General features: G+C 46.7%; 1 protein-coding gene across 4 annotated transcripts in view; it reads right to left on the bottom strand.

Moving 5' to 3' along the window:
• The window catches only part of slc44a2 (solute carrier family 44 member 2 (CTL2 blood group)), a 101,770-nt gene extending 76,368 nt beyond the window's left edge, over positions 1-25,402 (bottom strand). The window contains exon 1 of one of the 4 annotated variants that reach the window (XM_069927515.1): positions 25,277-25,402. In XM_069927515.1, the coding sequence (XP_069783616.1) occupies positions 25,277-25,307 (31 nt within the window). In that variant the 5' untranslated portion in view covers positions 25,308-25,402. Of the gene's footprint in view, positions 1-4,528; positions 4,633-25,276 lie in introns of those variants that run through there. The other 3 variants (XM_069927516.1, XM_069927517.1, XM_069927514.1) reach the window with 3 other exon arrangements.
• Positions 25,403-25,626: the final 224 nt, after the last annotated feature.

Raw genomic sequence — 25,626 nt, 5'->3', positions numbered from 1 at the left:
CCCTCCACGTCCTCCCCCTCCACGTCCTCCCCCTCCACGTCCTCCCCCTCCACGTCCTCCCCCTCCACGTCCTCCCCCTCCACGTCCTCCCCCTCCACGTCCTCCCCCTCCACGTCCTCCCCCTCCACGTCCTCCCCCTCCACGTCCTCCCCCTCCACGTCCTCCCCCTCCACGTCCTCCCCCTCCACGTCCTCCCCCTCCACGTCCTCCCCCTCCACGTCCTCCCCCTCCACGTCCTCCCCCTCCACGTCCTCCCCCTCCACGTCCTCCCCCTCCACGTCCTCCCCCTCCACGTCCTCCCCCTCCACGTCCTCCCCCTCCACGTCCTCCCCCTCCACGTCCTCCCCCTCCACGTCCTCCCCCTCCACGTCCTCCCCCTCCACGTCCTCCCCCTCCACGTCCTCCCCCTCCACGTCCTCCCCCTCCACGTCCTCCCCCTCCACGTCCTCCCCCTCCACGTCCTCCCCCTCCACGTCCTCCCCCTCCACGTCCTCCCCCTCCACGTCCTCCCCCTCCACGTCCTCCCCCTCCACGTCCTCCCCCTCCACGTCCTCCCCCTCCACGTCCTCCCCCTCCACGTCCTCCCCCTCCACGTCCTCCCCCTCCACGTCCTCCCCCTCCACGTCCTCCCCCTCCACGTCCTCCCCCTCCACGTCCTCCCCCTCCACGTCCTCCCCCTCCACGTCCTCCCCCTCCACGTCCTCCCCCTCCACGTCCTCCCCCTCCACGTCCTCCCCCTCCACGTCCTCCCCCTCCACGTCCTCCCCCTCCACGTCCTCCCCCTCCACGTCCTCCCCCTCAAAAGATGCTCACAAACTCAAGCTAGCATGCTGGAACATCAGAACCATGCTAGATAAGACTGACAGCCATCGACCTGAACGTCGGTCTGCCCTCATTGCACATGAACTCCTCAGACTTGACATCGACATAGCCGCTCTCAGTGAAGTCCGCCTGGCAGATGTAGGCAGCTTCCAAGAACGCGGCGCGGGCTACACACTCTACTGGTCTGGCAAGCCTTCGAATGAACGACGCCTATCTGGTGTAGGCTTCATGGTCAAGAGCTTCATTGCCTCCAAACTCGAAAACCTTCCGACAGGCCTCTCGGACCGAATCATGTCCATGCGACTCCCACTTCAAAACAAGCGTCACATCACCCTCATCAGTGTCTATGCTCCAACCCTCCAGGCGGAACCAGCAGAAAAGAACAAGTTCTACACCGACCTGCGCAACCTCATCCAACGTACCCCTACAGCCGACAAGGTTGTCATCCTGGGCGACTTCAACGCTCGTGTCGGCAAAGACTCAGAAACCTGGCCAGGAATCCTGGGCAAGCATGGCGTCGGCAAGTGCAACGACAATGGGCGCCTCCTGTTGGAGCTCTGCGCAGAACAGCGGCTTGTCATTACAAACACCCTTTTTCAGCAGAGGGACAGCCTTAAGACCACCTGGATGCATCCCCGATCCAAACACTGGCACCTCCTGGACTACATCCTGGTGCGAGAAAGTGACAAACAAGATGTGCTCCACACCAGGGTCATGCCTAGCGCGGAATGCCACACTGACCACCGGCTGGTTCGCTGCAAGCTCAACCTTCACTTCAAGCCAAAGCCCAGGAACAATAAAGCCCCCAGAAAGAGGTTCAATGTTGGAAAACTGCAGTCAGACGAAGCGAGAGGAAACTTCCAGGCAAACCTCAAAGCAAAGCTCGACGTTGCAACCCGCCTCACGGACCCGTCCCCTGAAACCCTCTGGGATCAGTTGAAGACTACCATACTGCAATCCACTGAAGAGGTACTGGGCTTCTCCTCCAGGAAAAACAAGGACTGGTTTGACGAAAACAGCCAGGAAATCCAGGAGCTGCTGGCAAAGAAGCGAGCTGCCCACCAGGCTCACCTTACAAAGCCGTCCTGTCCAGAGAAGAAACAAGCCTTCCGTCGCGCATGCAGCCATCTTCAGCGCAAACTCCGGGAGATCCAAAATGAGTGGTGGACTAGCCTCGCCAAACGAACACAGCTCAGCGCGGACATTGGCGACTTCAGGGGTTTCTACGAGGCTCTAAAGGCTGTGTACGGCCCCTCACCCCAAGTCCAAAGCCCGCTGCGCAGCTCAGACGGCAAAGTCCTCCTCAGCGACAAGATCTCCATCCTCAACCGATGGTCAGAACACTTCCAATCTCTTTTCAGTACCAACCGCTCAGTCCAAGATTCCGCCCTGCTCCAGCTCCCTCAACTGCCCCTAAGGCTAGAGCTGGATGAGGTTCCCACCCTGGATGAGACATATAAGGCAATCGAACAACTGAAAAGTGGCAAAGCAGCAGGTATGGATGGAATCCCCCCAGAAGTCTGGAAGGCTGGCGGCAAAACTCTGCATGCCAAACTGCATGAGTTTTTCAAGCTTTGTTGGGACCAAGGTAAACTGCCTCAGGATCTTCGTGATGCCACCATCATCACCCTGTACAAAAACAAAGGCGAGAAATCAGACTGCTCAAACTACAGGGGAATCACGTTGCTCTCCATTGCAGGCAAAATCTTCGCTAGGATTCTACTAAATAGAATAATACCTAGTGTCGCTGAGAATATTCTCCCAGAATCACAGTGCGGCTTTCGCGCTAACAGAGGAACCACTGACATGGTCTTTGCCCTCAGACAGCTCCAAGAAAAGTGTAGAGAACAAAACAAAGGACTCTACATCACCTTTGTTGACCTCACCAAAGCCTTCGACACCGTGAGCAGGAAAGGGCTTTGGCAAATACTAGAGCGCATCGGATGTCCCCCAAAGTTCCTCAACATGATTATCCAACTGCACGAAAACCAACAAGGTCGGGTCAGATACAGCAATGAGCTCTCTGAACCCTTCTCCATTAACAATGGCGTGAAGCAAGGCTGTGTTCTCGCACCAACCCTCTTTTCAATCTTCTTCAGCATGATGCTGAACCAAGCCATGAAAGACCCCAACAATGAAGACGCTGTTTACATCCGGTACCGCACGGATGGCAGTCTCTTCAATCTGAGGCGCCTGCAAGCTCACACCAAGACACAAGAGAAACTTGTCCGTGAACTACTCTTTGCAGATGATGCCGCTTTAGTTGCCCATTCAGAGCCAGCTCTTCAGCGCTTGACGTCCTGCTTTGCGGAAACTGCCAAAATGTTTGGCCTGGAAGTCAGCCTGAAGAAAACTGAGGTCCTCCATCACCCAGCTCCCCACCATGACTACCAGCCCCCCCACATCTCCATCGGGCACACAAAACTCAAAACGGTCAACCAGTTTACCTATCTCGGCTGCACCATTTCATCAGATGCAAGGATCGACAATGAGATAGACAACAGACTCGCCAAGGCAAATAGCGCCTTTGGAAGACTACACAAAAGAGTCTGGAAAAACAACCAACTGAAAAACCTCACAAAGATAAGCGTATACAGAGCCGTTGTCATACCCACACTCCTGTTCGGCTCCGAATCATGGGTCCTCTACCGGCACCACCTACGGCTCCTAGAACGCTTCCACCAGCGTTGTCTCCGCTCCATCCTCAACATCCATTGGAGCGCTCACACCCCTAACGTCGAGGTACTCGAGATGGCAGAGGTCGACAGCATCGAGTCCACGCTGCTGAAGATCCAGCTGCGCTGGATGGGTCACGTCTCCAGAATGGAGGACCATCGCCTTCCCAAGATCGTATTATATGGCGAGCTCTCCACTGGCCACCGCGACAGAGGTGCACCAAAGAAAAGGTACAAGGACTGCCTAAAGAAATCTCTTGGTGCCTGCCACATTGACCACCGCCAGTGGGCTGATAACGCCTCAAACCGTGCATCTTGGCGCCTCACAGTTTGGCGGGCAGCAGCCTCCTTTGAAGAAGACCGCAGAGCCCACCTCACTGACAAAAGGCAAAGGAGGAAAAACCCAACACCCAACCCCAACCAACCAATTTTCCCTTGCAACCGCTGCAATCGTGTCTGCCTGTCCCGCATCGGACTGGTCAGCCACAAACGAGCCTGCAGCTGACGTGGACTTTTTACCCCCTCCATAAATCTTCGTCCGCGAAGCCAAGCCACACATACTTCAAGACAATCCAATCACTGGTCACCTACTCAGAATTTAAAAATATCAACCCTCACACACTTCCAGTGATTGCAGTACTATCGCAGAACAGAAGGCCACTACTAAACTCAGGCCTCATCAAGTTGCAAGCAGTAACCAAGGTGTTTCTGTGCAATTTAAAGTAATTTGCAAGTTTCTCTGCACACTTTTTATTTCAATGCAGTTCTGCTAGCCAAGCCCTTTTGATTATAATTTCAGGCAACACTTGCCTCGGTAGTAAAATTCAATGACCAAAATCAAGTCACCTGCTATCTTGTGAGTGCAGAATTACACCATTGCTTGAATACTCCAATACAGGAAACACAGTCTAAACATGCCCATTTCGAACATGCAGTGTCTTGCAATTCAGCACAAACAGCAAAAGGGACTCAAAGAATCAATAAAAAGGCAGGATCCAAACACAATAGGCAGAAGGTCCGTAAAATATTACCATGTTTTCCGTAGAAATTTTCTCCCTCACTCATGTTTCCAAACTACAAATGCTTCACATCAGGCTCAGGTGGTGTACTCCCTGTAATTAGCATGACGTATCACGCTGTACCGCCGCTGTTGCACTCAGCAGAATCCAGACTGGTTTAACTGGTCTAACTCAGTGAATAAAGACATATTACAATAACAAGGCAATACCTCCAAGGTAATTTCTTTCATGATTGAATGAGAGGCTGATGCCTTTTTAAAAAAAAATTGCAATGAACTTTATAACAAAAGTTCACCTACACATTTTCACATCCAAAAACAGTGCAACAATTTTCCCCTCGAAACATTTCTACTAATGCACAATTCCTTCTTTAAAATGGAAAAGTACAAAGTAAAATCTACAAAATGCTGCACAACAAGTAGGGGTTGACTGAATGTGATAACCATAACCATATAACCGTTTACAGCACGGAAACAGGCCATGTTGGCCCTTCAAGTCCGTACCGGTTCACTTGAACAACTCCACTAGCACCTCCGCAAACTCCTGAGGAAGTAGAGGCTTTTTTCATGGTGCCATTGGTGTGTTGGTTCCACACTGGACAACAATATTTTTCAAAAGGTTTGCTTCCTGAAAGAAAATTGGAGATTATAGTAGACAACTTCAAGATGAACACAAAGACAAATTCAGATTGGCTGCATCATGAAGGAAGTTAGAGAAACATTACATGAACTTTTATTGAATTTAGCGTGTTTAATCGCATAATGATGATGAAACCTTGTTTTAGTTCAACTAACCAAAAGATGTTTTGCTACTGATTTTCATTTGTACTCAGCATCTGATGCCTCTCATGTCAGTGTCCAACAATAGTCGGCCAGCATTGATGGATTCCAGTGGGCCTGATATCGCTTTTCTACGGTCGCAATATCCTGGTGAAACCTTTCATTGTGTTTGTCACTGATGGCACCGAGATCAGCAGGGAGGACATTCAAGTGCGGACGCAGAAGATGAATTTTCAACGACATGCTGCACTTCGTAGTTTTGTCCGCTTGAAGTTGACTTAAAATATGACATGAAATCACAAGAACAGGTTATATCTAAAAAATGATATGTGATAAGGTGATTTTTGTTATCAGCAGCCCAAAATCCATGAAATACACCCAAAAATGAACAGAAAGCAAAGTCTTCATTGTCCAATGTAATCTTGCTCTGTTGGTCCCTTCTGCATTCCTGACCTTGACAAAATCAGCTCATGTTCTGAGTCACGGATGACATCTACATCCCAGGGAAGAGCCCAGAAAATACATTGTCTATGTTAGTTATAGAGCTCTTAGGTATAGAAACTCATCTCTCCCCACCTAATCAGTCTAAAGAGTCATTTTATTAAAAGACAGACAAATCTGTCTTGACACTGAGGGCAGTTTGTAAAGATATCAAAGCTCTCATAATCAGAATTTATTGTCATGACATTCAGAGTTTTGTGGCAGCATCTTAGTGCAAACATTCAAATTATAACCATCTTACAACATTACTATAAAAAAATTAAAATAGTGCACGAAAAGTAAGGCAGTGACTTTGGTTCATTGATTATTCAGGAGTCTGACGGCAGTGGGGAAGAAGCTGTCCTTGTGCCACTGAGCGCTCATCTTTAGGCTTCTGTACCTTTTTCTCTGATGGTAGCAGAGTGGTGGTGGGGATCTTTGAGGATAGAGACTGTTTTTTTTTTAGAAAAGACACCACCTCATGTCGATGTCCTTGATGGAGTGAAGTCTGATGCCTGTGATGTTGCAGGCCGAGTGAACAACCCGTTGGAGTTTATTCTTGCCCTGAGAGTCAATCAGGATGCCCTCCATGCAGAATTTTACAGGAGTCTTCGGTGACAAACCTAATCTTCTCAGATATCTCACAAAGTATAGCCACTGGCGAGCCTTCTTTGTGATTGCATCAACATGGAGACTCCAGGACAGATCCTTGGAGATGTTGACACCCAGGAATATGAGGTTCTCTACCCTCTCCACTACTGAGGACTGGGTCATGTTCCCTTTACTCCCTCCTGAAGTCCATAATTATTTCCTTGGTTTTGCTGACGTTGAGCGCAAGGTTGTTGTCGTTACATCATTCAAAGAACTAATCTATCTCCCTCCTGGACGCTTTCTCACTGTCGTTTGTGATTCTGCTGACAACTGTGGTGTTGTCAGTAAATTTGTAGATAGCATTAGAATTGTGCCTGGCCACACAGTCATAGATGTATAATGAGTAGAGCAGTGGGCTCTAGTCTTGGGGTTCACCTGTGTTGATCATCAGTGAGGAGACATTATTTCCAATTTGTACCAACTGTGGTTTTCCGATGAGAAAGTCAAGGATCCAGTTGCAGAGGGGGTCCAGAGGCCTAGAGTTTTTGAAAAGACTGCAACGAGGGCTTTCCTCACTGCCACTTAGGACAAACATGATAACTATTGATCAATTTGTAGAGCTCGTCGAAAGAATCAAAGACTTGTTGATCCAAACCAAGGCTTTTATTAGCAAAAGACCGGAGCTCTTCACAGGTGGCCGACCAGTCTGGAATGATCCGACCTGGCTAGGGACACAACCCTTTAAGGCCCAGACAATAGGTGTGGCTTAGCTCTCAGCCAATCGCTGTAAGCACAGTCTAGATACAGTAACTATATACACTATGTACATTGGTGATAGATCTGTACTATCACATTCACCCCTTCTTGGAGAATTGACCCTGGGAAAAAAAAACAAAAACGAGGGAGAGAATGAAAGGAAGGGGTAGGTCAAGGACTGTAGCGTCGGCCCTGGGGGTGGCTGTGGCGGCAGCAGCAGCATCGGCCCCGGGGGTGTCTGTGGCGGCGGCGGCAGCAGCGGCGGCGGTAGCGTCGGCCCCGGGGGTGCCTGTGGCGGCGGCAGCAGCGGCGGCAGCGTCGAGTGTTCCGCACGGGGGCGAGAGGTGGGCCAACACCATGTTTGCGAGGGTGGGTTGCCCCTTCCGGGTTCGGCGTCAGCCGTTGCCGTGCAGGGGAGCCCTCGCTCTCATTGGACGAGAGCTCTGGGGAAGAAGAGTTTGAATGGGCTAGCGGCGATTGGGCTTCACACGAGGCACTGTGTTTGCTGGCGGCCATTTTAGACCTACAGACAGCAGCAAAGTGGCCGTTTTTAAGGCACTTCTGGCACCTGGCTTTTCTTGCTGGGCACTGGGACCTGCTGTGCTTGTCCCTCCCGCAGAAATAACATTTTGGGTTCGCACGGGGCAGTGTAGCAGCAGCCGACAGGCCGTCAGTATCTCGGGGGGTGGTAGGGTAGAAGGGCACTCTACTCACATCAGAACGAGGGGTCCAGTCCCTAGAGAGCTACTGTAATGCCCCGCAAAAGGTAGTGGATGCAGCCCAGGACATCAAGGGTAAAATCTTTCCCACTGTCGAGAACATCTACAAGGAACCCTGCCGTTAGAGAACAGCAGCAAATATCAAGGATCAACACCACCTAGCACACGCGTACTCATTTCTGCCATCAGGAAAGATGTCTTGGTGCCACAAGACTCACACCACCAGGATCAGGAACAGTTACGACCCCTCTAGATTCAGACTCCTCAAAATCAGAAACCTATTTAAGGGCTCTTACTTTTAGACTTTGATTTTTTTTCTTCTGTATTGCAAAGTCAGTTTGTTTACATTGCTTTTTTTTTTAATGTGTACGTTGAGTCATTTTTTTTTGCACTGCCAATAATATACTCTGTGTACTCTATTTACAAACTTGATCGCCAAAAGGAATGCATTCCTAGCAAATGATGAAAAGGAACAGAAGTTTTCAACGCAAATCAGCTTTTGGTAGAGGTGGCTTCCCACCATTTCTTTAACTTCATAAATGGAGACCTAACCCAAATGGAACGTTAACAGTAACAACAGGTGGCTTCCATTCTGGACAGCCATTCCAGGATCTGACCCTTAAGCTGACCAGATAATAATGGTTTTATTGTATTGTATATGTTGAATATTTATTGGTTTTGGAGCGGGGTGGGAAGGGGGGAGGGAGGGTAGGGGGGAAAAAAAAGGGAGAAAACGCCACTGTATATATTTAATGAGAAACATTTGTATATATTTTGGTTGATATGCTTCACAGTGTGTGAAAAATAAAAAAATATTTAAAAAAAACTGACCAGATAATATTGCCATGCAACTTTGAAATTTAAACATACAGCACAGTACCTGTCGAGTATTTTAGATATATATAAAAAAAAAATCAGTGCTGACCAATTTGCTAATGCATTCATGGATATCTTCAACATCTCACTCTAGCAGGGGACAGCACCCATCTGTTTCAAAAATGCATTAATCGTACCTGTGCTCAAGATGACTATGGTAACTTGCCAAAATTTGGCACTCAAATCAAGTGATGAATTATTTTGAAAGGCTGGTGTTGAAGCATATCAGCTCCTGTTTGAGCGGCAACATGGATTTGTTCCAATTCGTCTACTGTAGCAACAAGTCTACAGCAGATGCCATCTCACTGTCTCTACAGAAAGTCCTGCAACACCTGGACAGTAAAGGTGCATGCATCAGGATGCTCTTTATTGACTACAATTCAGCATTCAATACTATCATCCATTCAAAATTGATCAGCAAACTCCAAGAACTGGGACTCAATACTCCACAGCATAATTGGATCCTGGATTTGCTCACTTCCAGACCACAGTCAGGGTTGGTAAGAACATCTCCTCCACAATCTCCATCAGTACCAGAGCACCACAGGGCTGTGTTCTTAGCCCCCTGCTCTACTCACTATACACCTGTGACTGTGCATCTCAGTATGACAACACTATCTACAAATTCATTGAGAATATCATAGTGGGCAATGGCATCACTTAGGTGGTGCAGGAGGCGCGGACTGCTCTGGGTGACACCATCAGAGGGGGCGACACCAGAATGACTATAAAACTATCCCTGTAGTTAGTTACAACTACAAAAACATTTTTCGTAAGCACAGCTTATATTTATCAATATACCTAAAAGGCTAAAACTCGATGCTAATTTACTTTTTGAACCTTCTTCTGCCCTCCGGTCAGAGCTGTCATTATTACCCAATTACAACGATGCTTCGAATCACATGTTTTCGTCTGCCCGCGCTACAAGCAAGCGCTGTTGTTTTTGTTGCTGCTGATGTTTTTATGGTCGCCGCTTTTGTCAAATTTTCAAAGTGTTTTAGCTACAATATTGAGGTAAATAGTGTTGATGTACAGTAATTACGATTTACGTTATTACAGAAACATTATTAAGGGTTTTGTATGGTCTGATACTGGAGGAGATCCATGCCGGGGCGGGGGTGATACTATGAGTTACTACACTGGATGATACCAATCCTAGTGACACCATTGATAGTGGGTGGTATAAAATGGGTCAATGAGTCAGCGTTCAGGAGGGAAACTTGGCCGAATATTACACTAACAACAACTTTGCACTCAATGTCACCAAAACCAAGGAGCTGATTGTTGACTTCAGGAAGGGAAAACTAGAGGTGTACGATCCAGTGATCATTGGGGAATCAGAGGTGGAAAGGTGAGCAAATTTTGGGAATCTGTCTCAGAGGACTTTCCTAGACCCAACACTAATGGGAGCATGAAGAAAGCACATCAGCACCTCAACTTCCTCAGGAGTTTGTGGAGGTTTGGTATGACATCGGAAACCCTGGCAAAGTTCTATAGGTGTTGTTGACCAGCTGAATCACAGTCTGGTATGGGGGACACCAATACCCTTGAACTAAAGGCCTGCAAAAGGTCGTGGACACAGCCCATGACATCGCATGCAAAACCCTTCCCACCATCGAGAACATCTACAGGGAACACTAGCGTTGGAGAGAATCATCAAGGATCCATATCACCCATCACACGCTCTGTTCTCACTGCTACTATCAGGAAAGAGGTCTGGGTGCCATAAGACTCGCACCACCAGGTTCAGCTGCTACCTCTCCACCATCAGAATCCTCAATGACAAACTCAATCAGGGACTCATTTAAGGAGTCTTTCTTTTATATATTTTTCTCTCTGTATTGCACAGTCACTTTGTTTACTTTTCTTTATATGTGTACATTGAGTAGTTTTTTTTGGCCCTACCATTAAGTGGTAATTTTGCCTCACCTGCAAGAAAACAAATCTCAGGGCTGTATGTGATGTCATGTAAATCTAAGTACCCAAAGATGAAATGTTAGATTCAGCCCTGCCATATCTGAATACTAGAAACATTAGATTTATCAGCATAAATATTTCTGAGAATGATTTGTCCTCCAACATTAATACAGTGCAGAGATATCACTTGCTGCATCAGAAAGATGCTTAATATTTAATTGATGAATGAAGATGAATCCTTCCAATAACATGTGAACATCATTTCTGTTAATGCTTTGTAGTTTCTCACGAAGCGCACTGCTACTTGATAAAAGTCTGAGGTGAAAATTCTCCTTGTCCTCACCTATCACCCTACCAGCCTCAGGATTTAAATCCTCTGTAAGTTCTGCCATCTACCACACGATCCCACCACCAAACTCCTCTTTCCATCTCCACCTTCTGCAGGGATCGCTCCCTCATGATTCCTTCATCCACTCATCCCTTCCTTGGCACCTTCCCCTGCAGCCACAGAAGTGGCTCACACACCTCCTCCCTCACTACTATTTGGGGCCCCAAACAGACTTTCCAAGTGAAGCAACACCACTTGTGTATCTGCAGGAGTTATCTACTGCATCCGATCCTCCCGTGGTGGCCTTCTCTATGTCGGAGAGACTGGGAGATCACTTCGCCAAACAATTTCACTCTGCTGCGCCAGTGACAGGGATCTCCCCATGGCCAACCACTTCAATTCCATGCGCCCCACTTCCATGCAGACGTGTCTGCTCATCACCTTATGTTCTGTCAAACAAGACCACCCGTAAACTGGAATAGGAACACGGGCTCTATGGTAAGCTCAATGCCTTTACAGCACCAGCGATTGGGACTGGGGTTCGAATCTCATGCTGAGTGTAAGGAGATGGTATGTTCTCTCCACGTCTGTGCGGGTCTTCCCTGGGGGGCTACGGTTTCCTTCCACCTTTTGAAACGTACCGAGGGTTGTGGATTAATTGGATGTAATTGGGTGCTGTGGGCTGAAATGGCCTGTTTCTGTACTCTTTAAAAAAAAACCTACAGCCGGATGGCATCAATGTCAATTTCTCCAAATTCTCCTAGACCACTCCCTATTCTTCCTCTCTCCTCCATCCCTCTGTCTTTCCCCTCTATTCCCAGTGCCATCCCCCTCCCTCCCTTATCCACCTATGACCTCCTGTCTGTGGGATCGTGCTCCTCTCCCACCTCTTTCCGCTCACCATTTTGCTTGGGCACCTGCCCAAATTTTGTCCATACCTTGATAAAGGGCTCAAGCCTGAAACCTTGGTTATGTATCTTTACCTTTGCTGGACAAAGGGACACTGTTTGACCTGCTGAGTTTCTATGTTTTGTGTTTCCACTACACACAAGCCACAGAAATAAACATTGTAAAGGGCAAGATGACAAACTCGTTCAGACTGATTTTCGTTACGTTTTCAAAGCTTCCACAGTAAAATATCTTGAATATCTGCCTTAGTTAGTCATGAAAGCATGCAGTGCCAAGAGCCCATTTAGCCCACCCATCCTTGCCAAATACTAATCCCCTTTACCAGCACTTGTCCTATGCCCTGGCAATTCAAGTGCTCATAAATTAAGCGAATGTTTGTGCTCTACCACCTTCTCAGGCAGTGCAATCCAGATTGCAATTACACCCTGGATTCTGGATCTACTCTAATCTGAACTTTCAAAGAACCTTTTGATTTTGGACTTCTCCCTTACAGGCAAAAAAAAAATTCTCACCACCTGTGCATAGTCCAGACTTAAATTTAAATTGGTATTAGGCAAGAGAGTGACAGAGATCTATAAAAAAAAATAAGCATCTGTAGCCAACAGCTACAAAGAAACACACACACACACACACACACACACACACACACACACACACACACACACACACACACACACACACACACACACACACACACACACACACACACACACACACACACACGGTTAAGGTCACTCCTTTATTAGGGCTGGAAAGGCTGCTTTTATGATGGAGTCAGTCATCCATATGAATAACAATAGCTGGCGGGAACATCCATGCATATGAAGGCCCTTCTTCCCCAGCCTGTTTCTGCTGAGTTAGCTGGGCAGCTTGACCAATGCAATTTTAGGGCTGTTGGTCTGATGCTGCCCCAGCTTCTACCCCCGCCAGTTCGTCATCCTGGGAGTCGCTTTCACGATCTCTGTCTGCGTCTGCTGCCGCGCAATGTACCGGCCCGAACTCCGCAATTGCGGGCCGCCACACATCCTCTGTAACAAGAGAATGGCAGGACTGGAGCCACAAAATGCAAGATTGAAGTAAGCAAGACTATTCACTTGGCGCAAACATGCTGGAGAAACTCAGCAGGTCACGCAGCATCTATAGGAAGTAAAGAGGAGCCAATGTTTCAGGACTGAGCCCTTCGGCAAGTAAAAAGCCTGAATAAGAAAAGGTGGTGGTGGTGGTGGTGGGGGGGGGGGGGGTGTGGGGAGAAGTGGAGGGAAGAAGGGGCAGGGGAGGGATACAGTTAAGATGTCATATGTGTGGTAGGCTACTAGATGATGTGATGGGGGAGGGGTTAGCTCTCTGAGGGAAGGGGGAATGGACCTGGAGGGAAGGAGAAGGAGAAACTGGAGAAGTTGATGTTAATGCCGTATGGTTGGAATCTGCCCAGACAGACTATTAGGTGCTGTTCCTTCAATTTGCGGGTAGCCTTGTTTTGTCAGTGCACGAGACCACGGATAGATATAGTAGCGTGGGAACGGTGTGTGGAATTAAAATGATTAAATCCAGCCCCCACCCTCTTCCCTTCCTTCTGTAAACTACCCCCTCAGCTTTTTTTCTCTTCCATCCTCTCACCTATGACCTCTTACCTGTTAGCCCATACTCTTCCACCTGCCCCTTCCTCCCCTCCTCTCCCTCCATTTTCATTCAGCCATCTATTTGCTATTAAACAAAAAAAGTCTGCAGACACTGTGATTGTCGTTCAATATATACAAGAGTCGCACAGTATTTTATGGCAAAGATACATAGTCAGCATTTTGGGCTTGAGCATTTTGTCAAGGTAGGGAGGGCATCCCTCAGAGACGTCACAGTGGAGTTAAAACAGAAGTTTGCAGATGCTGTGATTGTAGGTTAATACACAAAAGTGCTGGAGAACTCAGCAGGTAATGCAGCGTCCTTTATAGCAATGATACATAACCAGCAGTTTGGGCCTGAGCTGAGAAAAAGTCTGCTTTTTGCTCATACCTTGTTGAAGGGCACCGGCCCAAAATGTTGGTTACCCTTTGCTTCCTATAGGTGCTGTGTGACCTGCTGAGATTCTGCAGCATGTTTGTGTACTGCACTACAACCACGTTTGCAGATTCTCCAGTTTAACACTACTCTATTAGCTTGTCAGTAACAAACACTTTACAATGGAGATGATCTCACTGCAATAGTGGTCATTTTATGCAGTGCTCTCAGATAGTCATGACAGATTTATTAAGATAGTTAAAAGATTTCCCAATTTTAGATTTAATCAGCAAATGCAAGGATTTAATATAATCAATCAGGAAAACAGAACTGACATCAGTAGCTAAATGAAAGCATGAAGTAATGCATGCATTAGCAAACTTATCAAGCTTGGTCAGTTAAGAATTAAGCCTTAATTATAATGCATACTATAACTTTAAATTAATCAGCTGAGTCTTTATACAAAATATACTGACACATCATAGCAAAAAATTAAATTAAAAAAAAAATTAAATGAGACACACAGGACGGTAACAGGCCCTTCCTGCCCACAAAGTGGTGCTGCCCAATTAACCTATAACCCCCCCCCCTTCCCAGTACGTTTTTTTTTTGAATGGTGGAGGAAACCAAAGCAAACATACAAACTCCTGAGACAGCACGGGATTCAAATAATTTCCCGCTAACCGTGCCGCCCTTAAATGTTAAAAGACATTCTTTAACCTAATCTTTACACAAAATACAGTTACTAAGGTTACTGAGGGTAGTTGCTGGTGGCTGTAGGGAGGGAAGCTGTGTTCTGCAAGCACCATTAACCAAGTCACAGCCCATAACAATTTGGATATACATCTTAGGTGTTGCCACCGCTTCAAAACCACCTCATAAGGCCCTTTCTGGTGAACCCTCTGCCTTGAGGCCAGCAACAGGAGCGGATTTAAAACTGCTACCTCACCTTTCAGGTGGCAGCCCTAAAAGGCTGCTGCAGCGTTAGCTGGTCCACCTGAAAGGACCTATTCATATCCAGAGGCGCCTCGTAGCGCCCTGCAGATCTGATGGAGATGGGGCAACTGGTTCCTCAGTGCCACCCATCATGAATATGTGGCATAGGAATGGTCGTCTTCCTTACCCATGATCTCCCACGCAGGTAGAACTGCTCTGTGTTTCCCACAACAGTTGCAGCTAGGTGGAGGATTATGGGCAGGGAAGACCACCATTGCTATGCTGCATTTTGAACTGCAGAGAGTGGCCCCGAAGACCAAAGCACCCAGTGAGGTGCAGGAGCGGCCAGCTGGGCTGTCCCCCAAAGACTAGCATTGACTTGACAGTAGCCCCTGTCCCGACAGCCCCCGCTGATCTCCCCTCCCCAGTGGAGTAGGGGAAGTCAGATGGGGGGGGGGTGGGGTTTGCTGTCAGGTAGTGGGACAGGGGGGGGGGGTTGTTGTCAGGTAGCAGGGCTGGGGGTGGAGGGTTGGTCTGTCAAGTAGCGGGGCCGGGGGGGGGGGGGGGTGAGGGCTGTCAGGCAGCAGAGAGTTGGGCCATGGGCTAATGGAGTCATCAGGCCACCCCTAAGCACCCTCTTACAGCAGCTGCACATTCAGGTGCGTTGGCGGAGCGCAGCATTCTGCCAATTATCCCCTCAGAGGAGGGTTGGCATCAGTGCCTCGGAGGCCCTCTGGTTGGATCCAGGTGGGTGGGTATTGAGCCACAAGGGGGGGATATTCTGCAGCTTCACACGGGGGTATTCAGGCTACCTGAAAGGGCCTATAGACTTTGGTAATTCAGAGAGAAGGTGAATCAACAAATGGCAGCTTTTCCAACAGTCAAGTTTATTGTCATCTGATTGCACAAGTACAACCCCATGAAACAGCGTTCTCCGATCCTCGGTGCAAAACATGCAGGCACACTGTTATGGATTATATTATACCTCACCAAAGCCTTCAACACCGTGAGTAGGAAAGGGCTTTGGCAAATTCTAGACCACCTCGGGTGCCCCCCAAAGTTCCTCAACATGGTTATCCAACTGCACGAAAACCAACAAGGTTGGGTCAGATACAGCAATGAGCTCTCTGAACCCTTCTCCATTAACAATGGCGTGAAGCAAGGCTGCGTTCTCGCACCAACCCTCTTTTCAATCTTCTTCAGCATGATGCTGAAACAAGCCATGAAAGACCTCAACATTGAAGACGCTGTTTACATCCGGTACCGCACAGATGGCAGTCTCTTCAATCTGAGGCGCCTGCAAGCTCACACCAAGACACGAGAAACTTGTCTGTGAACTACTCTTTGCAGACGATGCCGCTTTAGTTGCCCATTCAGAGCCAGCTCTTCAGCGCTTGACGTCCTGTTTTGCGGAAACTGCCAAAATGTTTGGCCTGGAAGTCAGCCTGAAGAAAACTGAGGTCCTCCATCAGCCAGCTCCCCACCATGACTACCAGCCCCCCCACATCTCCATCGGGCACACAAAACTTAAAACGGTCAACCAGTTTACCTATCTCGGCTGCACCATTTCGTCAGATGCAAGGATCGACGAGATAGTCAACAGACTCGCCAAGGCAAATAGCGCCTTTGGATGACTACTGAAAAGAGTCTGGAAAATCAACCAACTGAAAAACCTCACAAAGATTAGCATATACAGAGCCGTTGTCATACCCACACTCCTGTTCGGCTCCGAATCATGGGTCCTCTACCGGCATCACCTACGGCTCCTAGAACGCTTCCACCAGCTTTGTCTCTGCTCCATCCTCAACATTCATTGGAGCGACTTCATCCCTAACATCGAAGTATTTGAGATGGCATAGGCCGACAGCATCGAATCCACGCTGCTGAAGATCCAACTGCGCTGGGTGGGTCTCGTCTCCAGAATGGAGGACCATCGCCTTCCCAAGATCGTGTTATATGGCGAGCTCTGCACTGGCCACCGAGACAGAGGTACACCAAAGAAGAGGTACAAGGACTGCCTAAAGAAATCTCTTGGTGCCTGCCACATTGACCACCGCCAGTGGGCTGATATCACCTCAAACCGTGCATCTTGGCGCCTCACAGTTCGGCGGGCAGCAACCTCCTTTGAAGAAGACTGCAGAGCCCACCTCACTGACAAAAGACAAAGGAGGAAAAACCCAACACCCAACCCCAACCAACCAATTTTCCCTTGCAACCGCTGCAACCATGTCTGCCTGTCCCGCATCGGACTTGTCAGCCACAAACGAGCCTGCAGCTGACGCTTCACCCGCGAAGCCAAGCCAAAGAAGAAAGAAGATTATGGTTATAGATAAATATGTCTTTAAAAGAGATAGATTGTGGGGGTTTAGTGTAGGTCACTTCACAAACAGAAAAGACATCTCATTTAAAATGCAAGAGCTTTGCTGAAGCTAGACGTTGATGCTCCGGTTGATTTTGCAGAGACAATGGAACTGCTTTTGAAAGAACTTCCAAAAGGAGGTGTAAACGGAAGAGTCCAGGCTCAAGTACTTATATGATCTTTCAAAGATTGGGTTTGGAGCCTTGGGAGAGGAATTTGGTTTTTTTTACAAGCAGAGAGAGGAAAAAACAAACAGGGTTGTTCTGAGAGAGTGAGAGAGAGATATCAAGGCTGCAAAATGGCAAGCTGGAAGGCTTGTTGAAAAATCCCATTTTGAAGTCGGGTTGTGAGTTCTGAGTTCAGCCTGTTCAAAAGCCTTGTAGTCCTTATAAGAGGAAATGGTGGCTAGAGTGTTTCTCCTGAAATAAGGGAAGCAAGAGGAACTCTGTGAAGACATGAAAAACACATGATGGGTCAATTTTCTTTGGCAAGACACTGATGTGACTGATTGGAGGAAATCAGGTTGTATGTGTGTCCAATGAGCAACAAATTTCTCTCTGAAACCAACAAGAACCTTCCTGAGCAGTAACCAGTTAACTTTATGCACCAGAGCCTGGTTAAGATTCATAAATGTTGAATTCTGTGCACAGTATGAGAATTGCCTGATACCGGTGAACTTGGGGAAGTGAAAAGTGAATGATTGGACTGTGAACTTTCCTGAACATATACACATTACATACAAATGCGCTTAGAATTAGAAGGGAATTTTTAATAGTAATAAGTTAAAGTTTTATCCTGTTTTTATGTTTAAAGAAAATTAAAAGCAAATTTTATTTAAGTAACCATTGTCTTGGTGAATTTCTATTGCTGCTGGGTTTTGGAGTCCTCTAGGCTTGTAACAACACAACCAGACATAAAACACATACAGACAGTCAATACATACACAGGACAAAAAAAAATATAAAAATTTTTAAAAATGTTGTTTAGTAAAGATTAGAGTCTCGGAGGGTCAGTGTGAGCAGTTCCTTTGGTCATTCAGCATTGTCACTGCCCGTGGGGAGAAGCTGTTCCTCAGCCTGGTGGTGCTGGCTCTGACACTCCTGCATCTCTTTCCCGACAATGGGAGCAGCTGAAAGATGCTGTGTGCGGGGTGGAAGAGGTTCTCAATGATTTTACGTGCCCTCTTCAGACAACAGCCCTGGTCGATCACAATGGTGGGAGTGAGGGAGACTCCAGTTACGATCTCTGTCATTTATGGTCCTGTGGATTGACCTCCAATGTATTTCTCTACAGCAACCATACCACATCATGATGCAGCTAGCCAGGACACTGTCAATGAAGCTCCTGTAGAAGTTTGACGTAATGGTGGCTGGTAACCTTGCCCACTTTACTCTTTTTGTTTGAATTTTATTGATGATTTTCCAAACTTAAACTCAAAGTTATCAATATTATCGACATTAATGTGAAAAATATCAATATTGATTACGGTTCATAATTATCAATTCTATACAAGATTTTCTGTAGAGTTCAAGCTTTTTCTGTCCTCTTCCCTCCCTCCCCCTGCTTTATCCCCTCCACATTTAACCCTTAACCAACCAGTTACACACAACATTTAGGACGTTCACAACAAAGGTACAAAACATTTATCAGATGGTTACATCACAGCGGCAGTGCTCAGCATGTTTTATTTTTCTTGACTTTTCCTGGTGGGGATGAGATGCGCACCCCCGGCCCCCCACATTGAGAGATAGATGGAGAAGGCAGGGCAGAGAGGCACAATGGTCTATACTATAATTGTGCTCCTATGGAATTTAGGTACGGTTACCAAATTTTCAAGAAAGAGTTATACTTTTTCCTCAAGTTGTAAGTAATTTTCTTCAGGAGAATACTGCCTTGCATTTCTGCATCCCAGCACGCTGTGCTCAGGCAGGAGTCAGACTTTCAGGTAACCACTATGTACTTCCTGGCCACAGCCAATGCGATCATTTCAAATTGGATTTGAAATTTGGACAGGTTCATCGCAAGTCTTCATTCCATTTTGTTTCCCATCAAGAACAACTCTGGGTCCTGTGGGAATTCTTTACCTATTATTTTTTTCCAAGGCTTGGCCTAGTTCCACCCTGAAGGGTCTCACTTCCAGGTTGCGTGGACAGAGGGTTCTGTCGTAATGCCACATCTGAAGTATTTGTCTGATAATTCTGGTTTAGAGCTGTTCAATTTTTGTGGCATCAGGTACAGTTGGTGTAGAAAGTTGTATTGTTCCAGCTTGTACAATAAGCTAAATAAGATTCAATAAGCTGAAACGTTGGTTACATGTTATAAAAAAACACCTTTGCTTCATAAATAATGCTGCCACCTGAGTTTCTCTAGCACTTTTGTGTTTTGAACTACAATCTTAGTGACTGCAGACTTTCTTTTTTAACATCAGCTGGAAAATAACATGGCCTTCTCAGTCATAATGTTATCATGTAATCAAACCGACATAGATAAAATTCCACTACTACATTAATAATACCAATCATGCTGGTTTGACACAAGTCTGCCTTGATTTGTGAAGGCCTGGTTTAGGTCCTTCCACTTGGAGCATGAAATACATTGCCGAGATGAACTTCTGTGTGTTCCCCCTTTGAGTCAATGAACATTGGTAGGGCTATAGTTGGACTTAATTTGTCCTGCAGAAAAGATCTTATCTGAAAGTAGCAGTGGAACATCTTATTTTATAAATCATACTTACTCCTAACAACATTAGCTGCCTCTCCTTGTAACGGTTTTCTATGTACCTGATGCCATTACAACGCCAGGTATCCAGGAATCTTGTTACTTACTGTGAATGGTATTGAGTGGCCGCTTCAGTTTTCTGAGGAAGTGCAGTCACTGTAACACTTTACTGACACGTGAAGAGATATTTTGTCCATGTTAGGTCACTAGTTAAGTGGTCTTCAAGGAACTTGATGCTCTCCACTACCGAGCTATTAATGAGTAGTGGAAGGTGCTCCTCCTGAAGTCCACGATCATCTCCTTCATCCAGTCGATGTTGAGACTCAGGTTGGTTTTTTTCTCGCACCATTTCACGAGATTTTCCACCTCTTCTCTGCAGTGCGACTCATCGTTGTTGCTGACGAGGCCGACGACTGTTGTGTCATACGCAAACTCGATGACACTGTTGGAGCTGGATCTGGTGACGGAAGTGCAGGTCAGCTGCGTGAAGGTTTCAGTATCTCTATTGGGATCTTCCATAACACATGCATTCTAAATCAAAACTTTTTATTCTCAACTATATCCTGTGACTTTAGTAATTTTCCAAATATCCTGTTATCAAAGGCAATTGTAAGTTGGTAATGTGTGTGAGAGAGAGAGAGAGAGAGAGAGAGAGAGAGAGAGAGAGAGAGAGAGAGAGAGAGATAACTAGAAGTTATACAGAAGACATTATGAATGGTCACGGAATTACCAAGTCTGCGGACACTGAAACCTTGACCACACGAGTTGCAGGCGGAACTCAGCAGCTCACACAATGCCCATGGATAGCAATGGGCAGTCAACATTTCAGGTCAGCATCTTTTATCAGGACTAAAGTGAAAAGGGAGTGTCCTTTTCATTCATCACGCTGGACATCCTTTGCATTTGTGGGGGGTTGGTTCCCAAAGACAACCTAAGGGTCAAAAGCCTGTGTAATTTTAATTGAGCACCCAATGGCACCCTCTGACACCTATCCCTGACAAAACAGTAGAAGACTTGGAAAATCTGCTGTTCAAAAATAAAACAAAAACTATAACCACAAAAATTAAAAAAAAAGCAAAACCACACATTATTAATTAAATTTACTTTAATTAACAATTAAAAATAGCTGTTTTCCTCAAGGCTATTCTTTTGAAAAAGTTACTTGATATGAAAGTTCCTACAGAAACGGTTGGGTAATTTCAGGAAGTTGGCAGACATGCTGTTGAAGTCCAAGAAGAACCAATGATTCAGTGCAGACGAACTGTGATCAAACCTCAGGAACTCTCGCATTCAGATACAAGCAGATTTAAGAAATGCTTCAAACTGGCACCCCCACTCTTCTCACAACAGCAGTCTCAGGTTTACATGGGGAAGAACCAGATACTGCTCAGGAAGGCAAATGATTAGCAATGTCCAAAGGTAACAAGGCATGGTTGATAGTTTTCAGTAGGAGCTGAAATTTGGGAAGAGCAGAGTAGGGAACTGAAGTTAAAGTCTGCAACAGTTTTCATTGATGTACATTGAATAACTATTATGCCAGTGCAGTTGTTTGTCATGCGATAATCCTAATTTAAATTTTAGAAATGCTGCATGGTAACAGGCCCTCTGGCCACGTGCCTGTGCCACCCAATTAACCTATAACCCCTCTGTCCATTTTGAAGAGTGGGAGGAAAAACACACAGACACAGGGTGAACATATAAACTCCTTACAGACGCTGGTGGTGTAATCGCATTGCGCTAACTGTGAATGGTGGACTTGGCCCACAGGCAGATAAGAAACCCTGATCATTAGAACCCAGATATGGAGGGTAGGACACGTCATCAGAATGGACGTCCACCATATGCCTCGTCAGCTGCTCTATGGTGAATTGGAAACCGGAAGGAGACCTCAGGGTCACCCACACAAATGCTAAAAAGACGCCATGAAGGAAATCCTGTGACATCCAGCCAAGAGAACTAGAATCTTGCCGCTGACAGATCCTGCTGGCAAACCCTGTGCTTTGAAGCCTACACCAGCTTTGAAGACAGGTGCTACCAAAAAAACTGATGGAAGACCGTGAACGGCATCACAAAGCAACAGCCCCAGTTATTATAACAACAGACTTCCAGTACTCCCATTGCCCTGTATTCTGTGCTTCCAGACTGGGACTGCAGAGTCACCTTTGTGTCCACAGATGAACTGCACAACAGCCTGTGTTCTTCGAATCAAAGGACCACCAATAATAACCATGAAAGGAAAATAAAAACAAGCATCAGACGTGAGAAACTCAGCAGGTCATGCAGCATTCTTTATAGAGCAAAGATCTGTAACCAACGATTCAGGCCTGAGCCCTTCGTCAATGTATGAGCAAAAAGCAGGCAGGAGCCCAAATAAGGGCTCAGGCCTGAAACGTTGGTTACATGTTAAAAAAAAAACACCTTTGCTACATAAATAATGCTGCCACCTGAGTTTCTCTAGCACTTTTGTGTATTGAACTACAATCTTAGTGTCTGCAGACTTTCTTGTTTAACATCATTTGGAAAATGACATGGTCTTCTCAGTCATAATGTTATCTGTGTAACCAAACCGACATAGATAAAATTCCACTACTACATAATAAACCGGCTAGATAGAAACTGTAGATAGAAACAGATAATTAATTGTGCCTCAGATTGTAACACTCTTGTTCCTAAATCCCTTGGAGTTAATCTCAAACACAGGCAATTTTGGTCCAAAGTAGAATTGAGGGAAACACCTCTTGTAGTCAACAATTTTAGAAAAAAAATAGACTGCATCCAAGCACAGAATTTTGAAATAATCAATGTATGAACAAATGGGTATTAAAAAAAAACCCTATTAAAATGCACACTTTCTGGCTTATTCATCTGGTGAAATCGAAATTATTTAAATGAAATTGGATCGAAGAACTGAATGACCCTGTTCTTACACTTCAGAGGTGTTCAACATATTAAGCAACAAATGAAATGTCTGAAAGTAGCAGTGAAACATCTTATTTTATAAATCATACTTACTGTGCAGCATTCATATATTAATTTCTTATAACAGCTGTTAAGGCACTTTACGGAAAGCATTCCAAACTGCTGTGCTGACAATCTCAAATATGTACACCTTTTAAATGAACTACATCTTCAGCTGACTCACATACAGTTGATACTCTAGTGTTTGTCAGTGCTCAAATGTTTGAGCTACTTCTTTACCTTGGTCTGCACTGTTTCATTGATTGTATCCAGGGCACAAGTAAAACAGTGACAAATGTCTAACAGACCAAGGAGGAGGGAAATTAGTCAGGACATCAGCTGAAGAGAGGAGTTCAATAAGGCCAAGCAGTGTAAAACATGAAAGTCTGCAAATATTGTGATTGTCATCAAAACACTAATGCTGGAGGAACTCAGCTGGCCTTGCAGGATTCAAAAAGGCAGGGGAAAGAATTAGTGGGGGGGGGGTGGGGGAGTACAGACCAACAAACAAAAAGTCTTAAATAGATATGAAAGAGGAAAGGTGAGCATTGATCTTAGTTCTGTGAAAGGAGACAGGAAAAAAGGGGAGGGGGAAGAGAGAGAGAGAAAAAACTCCTAAGGGGGAAGGAGGGGAAAGGGGAATTTCTAACAGAAACCACAGAAGTTAATGTTAATGCCATCTGGTTGGAGGGTGGCCAGTTGGAAAATGAGCTGTTGTTCCTCCAATTTGTGGTTATCTCATTCTGGCAGAGCACGAGACCATGGACAGACATGTTAGCAAGGGAATGAAGCGGGCATCTACTGCACCCAGTGCTCCTGTTATGGTCTCCTCTACATCGGAAAGACTGGACGCAGACTGGAAGATCGCTTTGTCGAGCACCTTGGCTTTGTCTGTCACAATAGCGTGGACTTCCCAGTGGTCAACCATTTCAGCTCCCCACCCCATTCCCTTGAGGAAGGGCTCAGGCCTGAAATGTCAGTGATAGATTTTTACCTCCTATAGACGGTGCAAGACCGCCTGAGTTCCTGCAGCATTTGGGGTGGCACAGTTAGTGCTGCGATAGGCACAATGTTGTTACAGTGATCGGGACTAGGGTTTGAATCCTGCGCTGACTATAAGGATGCTCTCCCCATGTCTGCATGGGTTTACTCCAGGTGCTCTGGTTTCCTCCCACCATTCAAATCATACTGGGGGTTGCAGGTCAATTGGATGTAATTGGGCAGCAAGAGCTCGTGGCCAAAAGGGTCTATTACTGTGCTGTATGTCTAAATTAAATTTAATATTTAAATTTAAAAAAGACTTTGTTTTGAATAAGACAAAGGGCCCAGGCCTAACACATTGTTTACATCTTACTTCCTATGGGTGCAACATGACCTGCATACTATTATGTGACCAAATCCACAGTTTGAAGGTCAGGAATAACAGAATTGAGCTCTGGAGCCTTTCCTCATCCCTCCACAATACTTGACGCTACCTCCTCTTTATGCCCGTACCTACAGCTGAAATCTAATGCTGTCAATAAAGTGTGGCATAGAGGGTTCAGTGGAATAGCATACCGGCTATCAGGAGGGAGATAACACAAGCAATTCTGCTCAACTCTCAAGAGAAGACTTGTTGAAAGTATTATGCACAATTACCAAATATTCAAAAACTTGGAGGAACGAGAATGAACACGCGCAGGCAAACACTTTTGGAGGAATTGCTCCTAGGGACTCCAGGTTATACAAAGTTCTTTGTATGTTACATCTTGAAACTTCTCACACACATCTACTATCTGTGTCTTCTAGACTTGAAAATTAAATTAGCACTTTTAAGCTGGAATGAAATTTCGCTCTCCATTCTGCCAAGAACCACCAGTTGATATCCTGAAGTCTGCAGACACCGTGGTTGCAGTAAAACACACACAAAACAAAAAGCCGGAGAAACTCAGCAGGTCGGACAGTGTCCTGTCTATACAGTAAAGATACAGAACCAGCGTGGCGGGCTTCATCAAGGCGGAGGGGTGAGCGCAACGCATTTATGGCGTTCGAACCCCCCACCCCGGGCTGTTCGGAAGGAGTTTGCACGCTCTCCCTCCGGTCTGCGAGGGTGCCGGGGGCTGGGTGGAAATTGGGCGGCACGGACTCGTTATAGATTAACCCCTGACGGGTTGTTGGTGAAAAGACTTGGGTTTCCACTCATGAACTGATACTTGCGGAAATGTAACAATGTCCACTCGATACATTGGGACCCTCTGCTGATGGTAAAGGGCCTGTTCGAGCTCTGGGCCGCTGGACCAGGGATGCCAATCCATTGCCCCCCCTTCCCCACACATGCACAGCGCTCCCTCCCAGCCTGGGCCCCGGCAGCCACCCCATCCCTGCCTGCCGCTTTAAGGGCCACGCCCATGGCGACCCACCTTCCCTTCCCCTACCCCCACCCCCCCACGCCACGCAGCTCACCGTGCGGCGACGGCTCCTCACCGGTGCTCATCGTTCCTCCCGGGCTCCCTCCGTCTCCTCAGCACCCGTGCCACGTGACCCTCCCTCCGGTTTCCCCCCTCTGTGGAGCCGAGCCAAACCAGGCCGAGGGGTGGGGGTGGGGATGGGCGGGGGTGACCAATCGGCACGGAGTGCAGGCAGCAGTGCAGCCAATCACGGGGTGACGCTCGGCTGATTGGCACCAGTAAGGTGGCGGGGCGGGATAGAGAGAGCGCTATCTGTCCCGTTAGTCATCTGGAATGTGTTGATACTCTTTGGGAGTAGGAAAGTGACAGTGGACTTGGCCCAGGTTCTTCTCTGTGCACAGCTCC

This window comes from Narcine bancroftii, chromosome 3 (assembly GCF_036971445.1).
Source record: "Narcine bancroftii isolate sNarBan1 chromosome 3, sNarBan1.hap1, whole genome shotgun sequence".
NCBI classification, from domain to species: domain Eukaryota; kingdom Metazoa; phylum Chordata; class Chondrichthyes; order Torpediniformes; family Narcinidae; genus Narcine; species Narcine bancroftii.
The sequence above is the reverse complement of the archived record's forward strand: the minus strand, read 5'-3'. Positions and strand labels throughout refer to the sequence as shown.